At 45.9% G+C, this 15,394-nt stretch overlaps 1 protein-coding gene across 3 annotated transcripts in view; it reads right to left on the bottom strand.

The window, feature by feature from the left end:
• Positions 1-15,394, bottom strand: part of frem1a (Fras1 related extracellular matrix 1a) — a 265,369-nt gene that overhangs the window by 74,146 nt on the left and 175,829 nt on the right. For all 3 annotated transcript variants that reach the window (XM_051929875.1, XM_051929873.1, XM_051929874.1), the window contains exons 21-22: positions 9,831-9,975; positions 2,736-2,877 (exon numbers count right to left, since the gene is read on the bottom strand). In XM_051929875.1, coding sequence (XP_051785835.1) covers positions 2,736-2,877; positions 9,831-9,975 — 287 coding nt within the window. The remainder of the gene's footprint in view (positions 1-2,735; positions 2,878-9,830; positions 9,976-15,394) is intronic.

Genomic DNA, 15,394 nt, shown 5'->3' with positions numbered 1-15,394 from the left:
AATAAGCCCTGTGCCTCTTTTTCATTAGCGTCTCACCTGCTTCAGGCCCTGCAACAGTCGAGACGCTCTCTCTGCAGCTGACCTTCTCTGTGCCTGACTCCACTACTGTCAGTCACCTGATTAAAAATGGCCTTTTGAAGGGGAGCTATAGACCCGCTATACCACAGGAACACATTGCCTTCGAGCCTGCTCTCGCTCACTGTAACGTACTGGCTTGCTCTCTCTCTCTCCTCACTTGCTCACACAATACACAGGGGAGAAATGCCTGAAGCAGAAAGACAGAGGGGGTGGGGGCTCGCGTGCTGCTGAGAGAGAGAGGAGGAGGGAGCTCGCGTGCTGCTGAGAGAGAGGGGGGGGCTGGGGAGGTTCCCGTGCTGCTGAGAGAGAGAGGAGGAGGGGCTGGGGAGGCTTGCGTGCTGCTGAGAGAGAGAGAGGGGGGGCTGGGGAGTCTCGCGTGCTGCTGAGAGAGAGAGAGAGAGAGGGGGGGGGCTGGGGAGGCTCATGTGCTGCTGAGAGAGGGGGAGGGGGCTCGCGTGCTGCTGAGAGAGAGGGGGGGGGCTGGGGAGGCTCACGTGCTGCTGAGAGAGGGGGAGAGAGAGAGAGGGGGGCTCGCGTGCTGCTGAGAGAGAGGGGGGGGCTGGGGAGGCTCGAGTGCTGCTGAGAGAGAGAGGGGGGGCTGGGGAGGCTCACGTGCTGCTGAGAGAGGGGGAGAGAGAGAGGGGGCTCGCATGCTGCTGAGAGAGAGAGGGGGGGGGGCTGGGGAGGCTCGAGTGCTGCTGAGAGAGAGAGCCTGCGCTTGCACTGCACATGCCATGTAGCTGAGCAGGGAGCCTGGGTGTTTATGTCAGTGTTATTCAATGTTTTTACTATTACACTGTGCATTCTATGGTGTAATAATTAACTATATTTGTGCTTAAAAATCTTTAAAAAAATATATTTACATACAGTTCGTATGGTCTGGTATGGATTAATTGTATTTACATGCAATCCTATGGGGGAAATTGCTTCGGTTCACGACCAAATCGGTTTACGACCAGAGGTTTGGAACGAATTATGGTTGTGAACCGAGGTTCCACTGTATATTGAGTCTAGAAAACATGATCAGTAAGTCTTTGATAGGCTGCAACAAAATGATGAAAGAACAGGCACATTTTTTTTCTCACAAGCTGGGTGGGTGTTAATCAGTTACTCGAAGGATTTCAAGATTTAATATGCACAAGCGGTAACACTGCAAAAGCAGCCCAAACCAGAAAAGACTGCTGGCAAAAAGTGGCTGACAAATTAAACGCGTGTGCATTGTACTTACTGAAAGCGGCGTTACAGATTTTGCAAATGTTCATTTTTTCCCTCTGCTTAAAAAACATTAAAAAAGTGGCGTGATTATGCGGCGTATACTACGCCGCGGGTTGGTATGCAGCGTGTAAAACAGTTTGTCGCGGATAATTTGCCTTTTACTTTAATACGAAGACAATTTCCTGTTAGATTTGCTTTTGTGATGACAATTGATAAGGCACAGGGCCAAACTTTCAAAAATATATGCCTGTATCTGCCAAAACCAGTTTTCAGTCACGGACAGTTGTATGTTGCTCTCTCCAGAGTTCCATCTTTTCATTCACTTACTGGTATGCCTGCAGGAACACGTGCAGTGAGCAAGCGACACACACACGCATACAGGCGCGCGAGAGAGTGAGCGCTGGACGCATAAGAATAATAATACTTCATTATTTCATTGATATACCGGTGTTTTCAGTATTCAAAGTGCTATCCACACAGGGAGAAACCGGGAAGCGAACCCAAAATCTTCCACAGTCTCCTTACTGCAAAACAGCAACACTACCACTGCACTACAAGGCAGTTAAAGAATGCACCGGCCTCAATTTTGTTTTCACTTCTGTTTACAGCGATCGGATCGTAGCGTGCATTCTTGCAATGTTACTTTTCTTGGTGGCTTATTACATTATGGATGTTTCACATGTTAATTTTTTTCCCTGTGCTTAAAAGACATTAAAAAAGTGTTTCTCAACTGTGACTCCGGAACAACTCAGTACGCAAGCTATATTAAGCGTCAACAACGAAGACTCGCTACACCTTAATGAACAAGTGCTGAAACTTATCCCTAACTTTCACCAGCGTGGCCTCCATCGTCACAGACGATCCCACTTTCAGTCACGGACAATTGTATGTTGCTCTCTCCAGAGGTCCATCTTTTCATTCACTCACAGTGGTATCCACAAACCCACCCCATTTGGACAACTGTGTCGTTCAGCAAGTGTTCACCCATCAATACATAATTATGCGGCGTATGTTACGCCGCGGGTTGGCTAGTATCATATAACATCATATGATGGTCCACTTAAAGATGACTTCAGAGGTTTTCTATTTCCCTCAGAGCAACATGTGAAACAAGTGGTGCCAGTGTGGCCGAGAGACCCTCCAAAAACATTTTATTTTAAAGAATTAAACAAACTTGTGGTCCAAGGGAATTGAAACATAAGGGGAGTGTCTTGAAAAATGATGCATCAATATGTTCTTCTAATACATTTTAGAAGTAGAGTGCAGATAATTATTGACTTACCCTCATATTTGTAACGTCTGGATGTAATGAAAGCAGTCCAAACAGTCAAGTACTTACAGGATACCCTTGGGCATCATTACATTTACCATTTACATTTGGGCTGAGACTGCAGTAATTACCATAAATTGTTTCACATGATTTTGATTTTAGGTGCACTGACTTTTAGCTGAAGGAGGCCTTGCTTGGGTGCTCTGTCGAAAGTGTAAATGAGAAGGTCTCGAGGGGTGTCTTTGTCTTCTGCTTCGAGCACAGCACTGGAAATAATCCGAGATTCACCCATTTCTACATGAATCCCAGAGTTTCTGTTGAAAGGCAAGAAAGATTTTGTTAGGTGTCTGATCAACAAGATCACTAGCCAGAAATTGAAATCAAAATTTTATAGCGTCTCCCAGCGGTGCATTACTACACTTTTCGTTTTAAAGTGAGCGCACTTCAGCATTCCTCCTAACAGTAAAGTCCCAAATCGGAAAACAATTCTTCAGTGGGTGGCTAAATTTAGACAGATGGGTAAAACATTGAACAGAAAATCTCCATGCTGTCCTCGGACTGTACGAACGCCTGAAAACATCCAAGCTATGAGGGCATTAGTTTTACCTTTCCAATATGTCTTTGAGGAGGATTTTGTATGAGGACCTTCATTTCCATCCATACAAAATGATGGTAGTCCAGGAACTCGCTAAGAGAGACTAGGAGAGCCATAGAGAGTTGTGTGCCAACATTCTGCAAACAGTTCATCGAGATGCTATCGTCATGTGCAGCGACGAGGCACATTTCCATTTGTATGGTTGCGTAAATAAACAAAACTTTCACTATTGGGCTGAAACCAACCTTTGTGAACTTCATCAGAGACCCCTGCACACTGAGCGGGTTACAGTTTGGTGCACCTTTGCAGAATTTGGCATTATAGGCCCTTAGTTTGTTTAGGAGGGGGGAGCAATGGTTACCATCACTTCACTTTACATTGAAATGTTAGAGAACTTTTTGAGGTCCCAACTGGAAGAAATAGATATGGTGGATGCCTGATTTCAAAAGGATGGAGCAACAGCTCATACGGCCAAGAGATCCATGCAAGTTTTGCAGGAGATGTTTCCCAAGGAAGCCAATCTCCCTGCGTAGTGATGTCAGGTGGCCTTCACGTTCGCCTGATCTCGCTCTGTGCGATTTCTTCTCAAGTCGAAGGTATACACACACCGACCTCAAAAACTTGAAGCCCTTTACGACGCTATTTTCCATGAAATCACCACTCTTTCCCTTGAAATGGCCAAACGAGTCATGCGAGCATTCAGAAATCATCTCGAAGAGTGTATCACTAATGATGGCCACCACCAAAACACAGTGGAAAAAAATATATTTTGTATGCCCTTTTTGGGTCAGAATGGAATGTATTTTAATGTATTTTATTTCGACCGTGTCCCTCGGGGAATCCTGTGGGGGGTACTCCGAGAGTATGGGGTACCGGACCCCCTGATAAGGGCTGTTCGGTCCCTGTACGATCGGTGCCAGAGCTTGGTCCGCATTGCCGGTAGTAAGTCGAACCCGTTTCCAGTGAGAGTTGGACTCCACCAGGGCTGCCCTTTGTCACCGATTCTGTTCATAACTTTTATGGACAGAATTTCTAGGCGCAGCCAGGGCATTAAGGGGGTCCGGTTTGGTGGACTCAGGATTGGGTCACTGCTTTTTGCAGATGATGTTGTCCTGTTTGCTTCATCAGGCCGTGACCTTCAGCTCTCTCTGGATCGGTTCGCAGCCGAGTGTGAAGCGGCTGGGATGGAAATCAGCACCTCCAAATCTGAGACCATGGTCCTCAGCCGGAAAAGGGTGGAGTGCCCTCTCAGGGTTGGTAGCGAGATTCTGTCCCAAGTGGAGGAGTTCAAGTATCTCGGGGTCTTGTTTACGAGAGAGGGAAAAATGGAGCGTGAGATCGACAGGCGGATTGGTGCGGTGTCCGCAGTGATGCGGGCTCTGCATCGGTCTGTCGTGGTGAAAAAGGAGCTGAGCCGCAAGGCAAAGCTCTCAATTTACCAGTCGATCTATGTTCCTACCCTCACCTATGGTCATGAGCTATGGGTAGTGACCGAAAGAATGAGATCGCGAATACAAGCGGCTGAAATGAGTTTCCTCCGCAGGGTGTCTGGGCTTTCCCTTAAAGATAGGGTGAGAAGCTCAGTCATCCGGGAGGGGCTCAGAGTAGAGCCGCTGCTCCTCCGCATCGAGAGGAGTCCGATGAGATGGCTTGGGCATCTGATCAGGATGCCTCCTGGATGCCTCCCTGCTGAGGTGTTCCGGGCACATCTAATCGGGAGGAGGCCCCGGGGAAGACCCAGGACACGCTAGAGGGACTATGTCTCTCGGCTGGCCTGGGAACGCCTTGGGATTCTCCCAGAAGAGCTAGAAGAAGTGGCCGGGGAGAGGGAAGTCTGGGCATCTCTGCTCAAGCTGCTGCCCCCACAACCCGACCTCGGATAAGCGGAAGAGGATGGATGGATGGATGGATGGATGGATGGATGGATGGATGGAATGTATTTTATCTTGTACAGTTTTTGCAGAATAAACGTTTGAAATGTGGTATTTCTTTTTGGCTCACCCTGTATAATAAATAGGCAATCTCAGATCCACGGTTCTCTTTTTGGTAACATTTTAGTTTAGGTCCTGCAAAAATGTATCAATTATTCACTTACTCTTATTTAATAAAGGCTTCTTTTGGTCTTCATGACACGTATAAAACAAGGAAATTCATTTATGGGCAGTGTGGCATATTGACATGATGGTAAAATTCGCAGGTTTTATACTTGCTGTGCTGCCACATAGAAAATGTCATGTGTCATGCTGCTTGTCTCTCTGGTCTGCTTGTGCGGGTGCAAAGAGAGCCCATACTTCCTGTTTTAGGATCAGACAGGCGATTGACAGTGGAACCCGTGAAGGCTGGACATCTGTTTGTAGAAGGAATTTGTTTCTCAAAAGGAGAAAAAGTACAGCAGTCGGAGCAAAAAGATGGGAAAAACTAGCTAAACGGATCAGCAACTGCATTGGCCATATAATAAGGCTCTACGGCTTTAAAGACCTGAAGGTCAGTGTTCGTAACAAGAGACGTGAATCTTGCATTTAGTTACAACTCGGGTGACCTCATTGAAGGCTTTTGTTTATGGAGCAATACGGATTGTGAAAACATTTTCCATTTTAAAAATTCAAATTATTTCAGTGGCCAGCTTCTACAGATCATCCACCCATTAATTGAACTGTAGACTATGGCATGAACTTCGGAAGGAGCTGGGGTTTGTATTCACTGTATATATTTTTCTTCATACGTACAAGGTGTTATTATGTGTTGGGGAAGAATAAAGGTCATTGCTGTTTGCACCCTTGTGTCTTTCTTTTTTTAACATGTTGTAATGTCTTACCTGGCCGGGACACCCTTGAGTTGGAATGACAGGGGGAGACCACTTACACAGGGATTTGTCTCCCCAAGACACTAGATGGCAGCAAGCTCAAGCTCAGATCCCCACGTGTGTAGGCATGCTGGGTATTGTAGTCCCAAGGGACAACCTTGATGGGTCCCCAGCAGCAGGATTTGGGAGTCCCTGCTCATTGGAGCTCCAACCTCACCCGGAAGTGCTTTGCAGCGGCAGTGTCAGGTCACAGGAAGCACTTGTGGAGATTAAATAAAAGGAGCTGCCTGCCTCACATGGACTTAATCCAGATCTTCATAATTCTCAAAGGATTTGTTAAAATAAGTCCAGTAGAATTCTATCAGTTTAATAGTGAATCATGTATTTGAGGACACCAATGGAAATTAAGGGGAAGTGCATTGAGGACTGAAGCCAGAAAGCACTTCTTTAAACGTGGAATTGTGGGAGTCCGGAACAAACTACCGAGACATGGAGTTGAACCTTCAAAGCCTTTAAGAAAGATCTACATGTGAGATTGAGACAATTTAGCTATTAGCTACATAAATGAGCCTGATAGACAGAATGCTCTCCTCTTGTTTGTCAGATCTCTCATGCTCTTATGAAATCAATCTCAGCAGCACTGACGCCATCCTTGTACAAGACAGCAGCGTATCACAAGGTGCAGTCTGTCACGGATTGCTGTTATGGCTTTCTTGAAGTTGTTTTATTGCTTTATTTATATAAAATTAATTATTTTCTTATTTTCCATTTAGTGGTAGTAGTAGCATTGTCACATTTCATTGTGGTGGCCGTGACATCACTGCACTGCCATTTTGAAGCCTCTTTTGTCACATTTGTCACCAGTCTGTTTAGCTGTCTCATGCTGGTAGCCATGTTGTTGTTGACAATGACCTCCGTTGTCAAACACGGACATCGACAGTACACTTGGTGTTAAGTGTTTAACATGGCGGTATTGTCAACATCGTAGTGTTGGATGTTTTCTTAAAACAAACAAAATTGCTGAAATTACAGAAAGGAAAGGAAAGGACATTTTAGCTAGTGTTACAACGTTTTATGCTTTGACTTTGTTTCTGCCTAGTGTCTTTTTGTGGTTTTTTTTTTTTTGGTTTCTTGGCTTTTTCTCTTAAAAAAACCTCTTACCCATTCCCGACTACCTTCCTGTCTGCTTCATTATATCTATCTACAATTAATAGCCCATAATGAAAAAGAGAAAATGTGTTTTCAGAAAGTTGCAAACTTATTAAAAATCAAAAAGTGAAATCTCTCATTCACAAAAGTATTCAGACCAAAAATTCAATAATTTTCAGAAGCCCCCTTTAGCAGAAATTCCAGCCTCCAGTCTTCTTGGGTACGTCTCTACAAGCTTTGCACACCACAATTGGGACAGTTTATCCCATTCACCCAGGCAGATCCTCTCAAGCCCCATTAGACTGTCCATAAAACAGCCTTCTTCAGGTCTCTCCACAGAGGTTCTATGAGATTTAAAGTAGGGATGCACCGATACCAAAACGGGTATCTGGTATCGGCCTCGATACCACATTTTCTAAAGTACTCGTACTCGTTAAAAGTCCCCCGATACCGGGGACCGATACCACGGTCTGAGAAATGTCTATGTTTGAGCGGCGTGTAAGGGGTTAATCACAGACGCCGAGTGCCCGCCCCCAGGCTCCGGCTGCAGCTCAGAGCGGGGAGAAGGCAAGGTGAGGTGAGACATGTCAGCCGTGTGGAACTATTTCAAAGTGAATGAAGACGACAAAACAAAGGCGGACTGCAAATTGTGCTCAGCGAAATTGTCCAGAGGAGGCTCAAAAGGTAGCGCATTTAACACAAGTAATTTAATCAAGCACCTAAAATCCCAACACGACAACGAGTACAAAGAGTTTACCCACGCTTCTAAACCAACACAACCCACGCTGCAGCAAACTCTTGCAAGACGAGAGAAAATGTCCAGAGATAATCCACGTGCTGTGAAAATAACACAGGCAATTATCGAGTACATTGCATTGAGTGACCAGCCACTCTCGGAGGTAGAAAATGTGGGATTCCTGCGTCTCCTCCATGTTCTGGAGCCCAGATATGATATCCCAAGCCGCCGCTACATGACTGACACGGAGCTGCCTAAACTACACGACTCCGTGAAAAAACATATCCACAGCCTACTGCAAGCCTCCTCTGCGTTTAGTTTCACCACGGATATTTGGACAAGCAGTGTTAGCCCCGTGTCGCTAATTAGCCTAACCTCCCAGTGGATAGACGAGAGTTTCTTGTTTTTTTTGTTAAATTATATGACTAAAGCTGTTACCTGTAAATTTAAATCATGTTTTTATTAAGTACTCGGTATCGGCAAGTACTCGGTATCGGCGAGTACTGAAATGCAAGTACTCGTACTCGTACTCGTTTTCCAAAAAAGTGGTATCGGTGCATCCCTAATTTAAAGGATAGCTGTGGTATTTGTCATGCTATATATGCATTTGCCACACCAAATTGTGTTCTAAAGTGTTCTAAAGTTTGCGCTTTCTGTAAATTTAAAAAAAATATATATATTTCATTCTCTCTTTCTCACGCACCATGGCCATGAAGAGAACACAATGAGGAGCACAGCTCAGCTGCCATATTGAGACAAGCATGCAGCCTGTCCTGAACAAACAGAGAGAGAGTTTTCAAGCATGCGCTGATAGCTTGCTGCCTCACCCACCACACGACGAAAGCTGACAAGAAATGATTTGACTTGACGAGAGGCATTTGAGTAACTACAAGTTTGTGTGCTGCCGGAAACTACACATCTAGCATTTATCAGGTTGTATGGTTGCCAATATTCACATGTACTCTGCTTTATTATTATTATGTTATAAATTTTATCAATAATACATTATTAGAATGTGTAACTTAACTCCTGTGTGTCCTACTACTACCTGAGGTTATAGAGGTAGAAGGTATTGTGGGAAGAAGTGCTAAAGTACAACACCTTGTAAACAATGGTAAGTCTATGGGATTTGAGGTATTCTATTAAATTCCACAGCAATAAAGAGTACCAAGGGAGAAAGTAGCATCATATAGGACTCTACCAAGACAAAATGTATAACATATAACTTTAGAACACAATTTCGCATAGCAAATACATATATACCAGGTTTGTGAAGGAATCACTTTGACTTGAAAGTTACTGAACTTATCCTGTGTGTCTGGGCTTTGCCTTGGCCACTCAAGGACACCCCAGTGTTGTCGTGACTGTCTGCTTTGGGTTATTATCGTGCTGAAAGGTGAACTGTAATAACTATTCCTGAATTCAGGTTTGAAAAACGTCTATGAACGAGAGATTTCAATTTTTGATTTTCAATAAAATTTGTACATTTTTCTGAAAACATATGTTCACTTTGTCATTAGGGGTTCTTGATTGTAGATTGATGGACGGAAATAGCAAATGCATTTGTTTAAAGTAAATCTACATCACAATAAAGTGTGCAGACAATGAAGGGCTCTGAATACTTTCTTCATCCACTGTAATACCTGCAACTTGATACCTAACTTTAAGGAACATCGAAGATGAGGCACTTGCAACTGGTCACGCACGTTCTTTCTTTCAAATTATGGGAAATTAAAAGGAAAGAGATAACAGTAATTCTCTTGCAAAACAACATAATAAAAAAATTGGGTGAATGGGTTTTGTGCTGTCTACTCAAACACCCTGCGGGGGGCTGGTGCCCTGCCTGGGGTTTGTTCCTGCCTTGCACCCTGTGTTGGCTGGGATTGGCTCCAGCAGACCCCCACGACCCTGTGTTAGGATATAGCGGGTTGGATAATGACTGACTCAAACACCGGAGAAGAGTGTAAATGTAAAATAGCTGAACCTTAGCACTTGAGGTTTCTCATCATTGACCGGCAGGATCTTCACAGAAACGTATCGGTGAACCTTGTGCTTGCCATCAGAGAGTTGCACTGCGAAGCCATCGGCCATGTTCTCAGAGTCATCGTGCAAGTACATGACTTTCATTCCTGTAGGACCAAAGCATTAGTCAATCAGCAAATCATCTTTCATCTATCTGTTTAGCTCTTACAGAATGTCTAAAGAATGTTCTTAATACTTCCTGGTTGGAGACATGATTATTGAATTTTTTAGTGTTAAGAGGCTGTCCACTCTTGGGGGGCTTCTTTTATTATTTATCTCCAATGTCTTTTTAAAGAATCTGAGGTTTAAATAGGATCTCATTCAGCCCAGCAAAGGTCGCCGATCCTATCCATTTAATTCTTCTAAAATAACATTGAGTTTTGACTGTACCATGAACCTGATGAATTGACAGGCGACTATCAACAAAAAGGCAAATCAAATGCAAATTAGCCATGGTCCTGCATAGGACATCATTCACAACAGGCTTGACTTTCATTAAAGTCTGTGAAGAAAAGTCCTCTGTGGTAGGGCCTAAGTACAGTCATGGCCAAAAGTTTTGAGAATGACACAAGTGTTGGTTTGCACAAAGTTTGCTGCTTCAGTGTTTTTAGATCTTTTTCTCAGATGATTCTATGATATACTGAAGTAGAATTACAAGCATTTCATAAGTTTAAAAAGTTTTTATTGACAATTACATTAAATCAATATCTGCAGTGTTAGCCCTTCTTTCTTTTTCAAGACCTTTGCGATTTGTTCTGGCAGGCTGTCCATCAACTTCTGGGCCAAATCCTGACTGATGGCAGCCCATTCTTGCATAGTCAATGCTTGGAGTTTGTCAGAATGTGTGGGTTTTTGTTTGTCCATCCGCCTCTTGAGGATTGACCACAAGTTCTCAATGGGATTATTGTCTGGGGAGTTTCCTGGCCATGGACTCAAAATTTCGATGTTTTGTTCCCCAAGCCACTTCGTTTTCACGTTTGCCTTATGGCCCAGTGCTCCATCATGCTGGAAAAGGCATTATTGGTCACCAAACTGTTCTTGAATGGTGTGGCAAGTGGCTGGGGGTGGCACCCAGCTGGGATTCCCGAAAGGATCGGAGGAGGGATTACACCTCCTCCAGACCACTATGGGGCGACCGCCCTGGTGGCTTTGGGGACCACGGGAACTGAGCTTGGAAGCTCAACCCTATAGGGGCCCATGGTCACTGCCAGGGGGCGCCCCGATGCCTGGAGAGCCCTGGTCCTCAGCATTTCCACCACATCTGGAAGTGCTGCGAGGAAGACGACCAGGGACACCCGGAGTGCTTCCGGGTGCGCAGCCTGTACTTCCACCACACTGAGGAGTGCCGGCGGAAGCTAATCGGGAGGCACCTGGAGCATATCCGGGTGTGTATAATATGGGCCGCCTCCCTCCATTCGATGGCTGGAGTCGGGAGGAAGAGAGACAGAGCTCGGGAGGAGAGGAGTGGAGGTGGACCTGAAGAGAGGCATTTTGGTAGAGGCCTGGACTTTGAGGAAGTTTTGGGGTTGTGTGGCACTTGTAAATAGAGAATTATGTATAATAAATGTGTGTTGGGTGAACCATCGGTGTCCGTCTGTCTGTGTCCGGACCAGTGTCCACAATAGGCTCTCGGAGGATGTTTTGGGCCCATTCTTAATTCATGGCTGTGTTCTTAGGCTAAATTGTGAGTGAGTCCACTACCTTGGCTGAGAAGTAACCCTACATGACATGAATGGTCTCAGGATACTTTAGTGTTGGCCTGACACTGGACTGATGGTATCGCCGCTCACCTTTTCTTTTTTCCAGATACCCCAAACAATTGGAAAGGGGATTCATCAGAGAAAAATACTTGACCCCAGCAGTCCTCATCAGTCCAATCCCTGTACCTTTTGCAGAATATCAGTCTGTCCCTGATGGCTTCTTTGCTGCCCTTCTTGACACCAGGCCATCCTCCAAAAGTCTTCACCTCCCTCACTGGGTGTGCAGATGTACTCCCACCTGCCTGCTGCCATTCCTGATCAAGCTCTGCACTGGTGGTGTTCCGATTCTGTGCCGTGAATAAAGAATGGGACCAGAACAGCCTCTGAGAGCAACTTCTCCAAAGCCTCAAAGAACAGTTTGGTGACCAACAATGCCTTTTCTAGCATGATGGAGCACCAGTCCATTAGGCAAAAGTGAGAACAAAGTGGCTCAGGGGAACAAACATCGAAATTTTGGGTCCATGACCAGGAAACTCCCCTTTGAGAAATTGTGGTCAATCCTTAAGAGGCGGGTGAACAAACAAACCCCCCCCCCCCAATTCTGACAAACTCCAAGCATTGATTTTTGAAGAGTATCACCTATGGAGATGAAACATCTATTCATCAATTTGAAGAGTAAATGGAATTCATATAGCCCTAAATTTGCTCCCTCGAATTACCATTAGAACACTAGTGTGTTCCAACTACAGAGGGATCACACTCCTCAGCCTCCCTGGAAAAGTCTATTCAGGGGTCCTGGAGAGGAGGGTCCGTCGGATAGTCGAGCCTCGGATTCAGGAGGAACAGTGTGGTTTTCGTCCTGGTCGCGGAACAGTGGACCAGCTCTATACCCTTAGCAGGGTCCTGGAGGGTGCATGGGAGTTTGCCCAACCAGTCTACATGTGTTTTGTGGACTTAGAAAAGGCATTCGACCGTGTCCCTCGGGGAATCCTGTGGGGGGTACTCCGAGAGTATGGGGTACCGGCCCCCCTGATAAGGGCTGTTCAGTCCCTGTACGATCAGTGCCAGAGCTTGGTCCGCATTGCCGGCAGTAAGTCGAACCCGTTTCCAGTGAGAGTTGGACTCCGCCAGGGCTGCCCTTTGTCACCGATTCTGTTCATAACTTTTATGGACAGAATTTCTAGGCGCAGCCAGGGCATTGAGGGGGTCCGGTTTGGTGGACTCAGGATTGGGTCACTGCTTTTTGCAGATGATGTTGTCCTGTTTGCTTCATCAGGCCGTGATCTTCAGCTCTCTGTGGATCGGTTCGCAGCCGAGTGTGAAGCGGCTGGGATGGGAATCAGCACCTCCAAATCTGAGACCATGGTCCTCAACCGGAAAAGGGTGGAGTGCCCTCTCAGGGTTGGTAGCGAGATCCTGCCCCAAGTGGAGGAGTTCAAGTATCTCGGGGTCTTGTTCACGAGTGAGGGAAGAATGGAGCGTGAGATCGACAGGCGGATCAGTGCGGCATCCGCAGTAATGCGGGCGTTGCATCGGTCTGTCGTGGTGAAAAAGGAGCTGAGCCGCAAGGCGAAGCTCTCAATTTACCAGTCGATCTATTTTCCTACCCTCACCTATGGTCATGAGCTATGGGTAGTGACCGAAAGAACGAGATCGCGAATACAAGCGGCTGAAATGAGTTTCCTCCGCAGGGTGTCTGGGCTTTCCCTTAAAGATAGGGTGAGAAGCTCAGTCATCCGGGAGGGGCTCAGAATAGAGCCGCTGCTCCTCCGCATCGAGAGGAGTCAGATGAGGTGGCTCGGGCATCTGATCAGGATGCCTCCTGGACGCCTCCCTGGTGAGGTGTTCCAGGCACGTCCAACCGGGAGGAGGCCCCGGGGAAGACCCAGGACACGCTGGAGGGACTATGTCTCTCGACTGGCCTGGGAACGCCTTGGGATTCTCCCGGAAGAGCTAGAAGAAGTGGCCGGGGAGAGGGAAGTCTGGGCATCTCTGCTCAAGCTGCTGCCCCCGCGACCCGACCTCGGATAAGCGGGAGACAATGGATGGATGGATGGACACTAGAACAATCCAGATGAAACAGGCCATTCATTTCAACAACACTCGCCAGTCCTATCCAGTTAATTCTTCTAAAATAACATCAAGTCGAGTTTTGAAAGTCCCTAAAGTCCCACTGCCTACCACACTACTTGGTCACTTATTCCAAGTGTCTATCGTTCTTTGTGTGAAGAAAAACTTCCTAATGTTTGTGGGAAATTTCCCCTCAACAAGTTTCCAACTGTGTCCCTGTGTTCTTGATGAACTCATTTTAATGTCGCAATCTCAATGCACAATGCACTAATTCCCTTCTTAGTTTTAAACACTTCAGTGAGGTCTCCTTCTAATCTCCTTTTGCTTAAACTGTAAATGCTCAGCTCTTTTAAATGCACTTTGTGTAAACCTTAGATCAGTTAATTTCTCTCTTGTATGTGTTCATTCCTGAGAATTTTTAAAATATCCATTAAACCAGGCTACCCTGTTTAGTAGTTCTATAGACATGGATAAAGCTCTTTGTGATGTCTGCCTCCTGAAAAGTGATGAAATGAAAATCACTTGTCCCCTGTGTACCTCCCCGCCTTTGAGGTGTCATTGAGTAAAGCAAAGCAAGTGCAACATGAGATCTACAAAGATTTTCTAAAATGGCCTGAACACATTTGTTGGTCCCCATAGAAAAGATCCTAAATACTGTATTGGATACATTTGAGTTTTTTCATACTAGCAAAATTGTTTAATTAGTATCCCGCATGTCTTCAATTGTACAATCAGTCATTCAGCTGACTGATGTAAATCGAGAAAAGTCGCCATGCTGCTCTTTGGTATCATTGTGTGTCCCACACTCAAAATGGACCAGAGAAAGCAAAGGAGGGAGTTCTCTGGGGAAACAAAGAAAATCATAGACAAGCATGTTAAAGGAAAAGGCTAGAAGACCATCTCAAAGTAGCTTGATGTCCCTGTGACAATAACTGCAAATAATAAGCTTAAGGTCCGTGGGACTGTAGTCAACCTCCCTGGATGCGACAGCAAGAAGAAAATTGACCCCAGAATGGGCAGAAGGATAGTGAGATCTCCTCAGTCTGTCAGTGGAGCAGGATGGTGACAGCAGTCTGTTGCTGAAGCTGCTCTTCTGTCTGGAGATGATCCTGTTCAGTTGGTGCAGTGGATTCTCCATAATTGACAGGAGTCTGCTCAGCGCCCGTCGCTCTGCCACAGATGTCAAACTGTCCAGCTCCATGCTTACAATAGAGCCAGCCTTCCTCACCAGTTTGTCCAGGCGTGAGGTGTCTTTCCTCTTAATGCTGCCTCCCCAGCACACCACTGCGTAGATGAGGGCGCTCGCCACAACCGTCTGATAGAACATCTGCAGCATCTTATTGCAGATGTTGAAAGACGCCAGCCTTCTAAGGAAGTATAGTCGGCTCTGTCCTCTCTTGCACAGAGCATCAGTATTGGCAGTCCAGTCTAATTTATCATCCAGCTGCACTCCCAAGTATTTATAGGTCTGAACCCTCTGCACACAGTCACCTCTGATGATCACGGGGTCCATAAGGGGTCTGGTCCTCCTAAAATCCACCACCACCTCCTTGGTTTTGCTGGTGTTCAGGTGTAGGTGGTTTGAGTCTCACCATTTAACAAAGTCCTTGATTATGTTCCTATCCTCCTCCTCCTGCCCACTCCTGATGCAGCCCACAATGGCAGTGTCATCAGCGAACTTTTGCACGTGGCAGGCAGAAGAGACTGATCAAGGCAGACCACCTAATCAGGAAAGGTAAACCACTAAATCATTCCG

The sequence above is a fragment of the Erpetoichthys calabaricus genome, chromosome 7 (assembly GCF_900747795.2).
Source record: "Erpetoichthys calabaricus chromosome 7, fErpCal1.3, whole genome shotgun sequence".
NCBI classification, from domain to species: Eukaryota; Metazoa; Chordata; class Cladistia; order Polypteriformes; family Polypteridae; genus Erpetoichthys; species Erpetoichthys calabaricus.
This window is presented reverse-complemented; position numbering and strand designations above follow the sequence as displayed.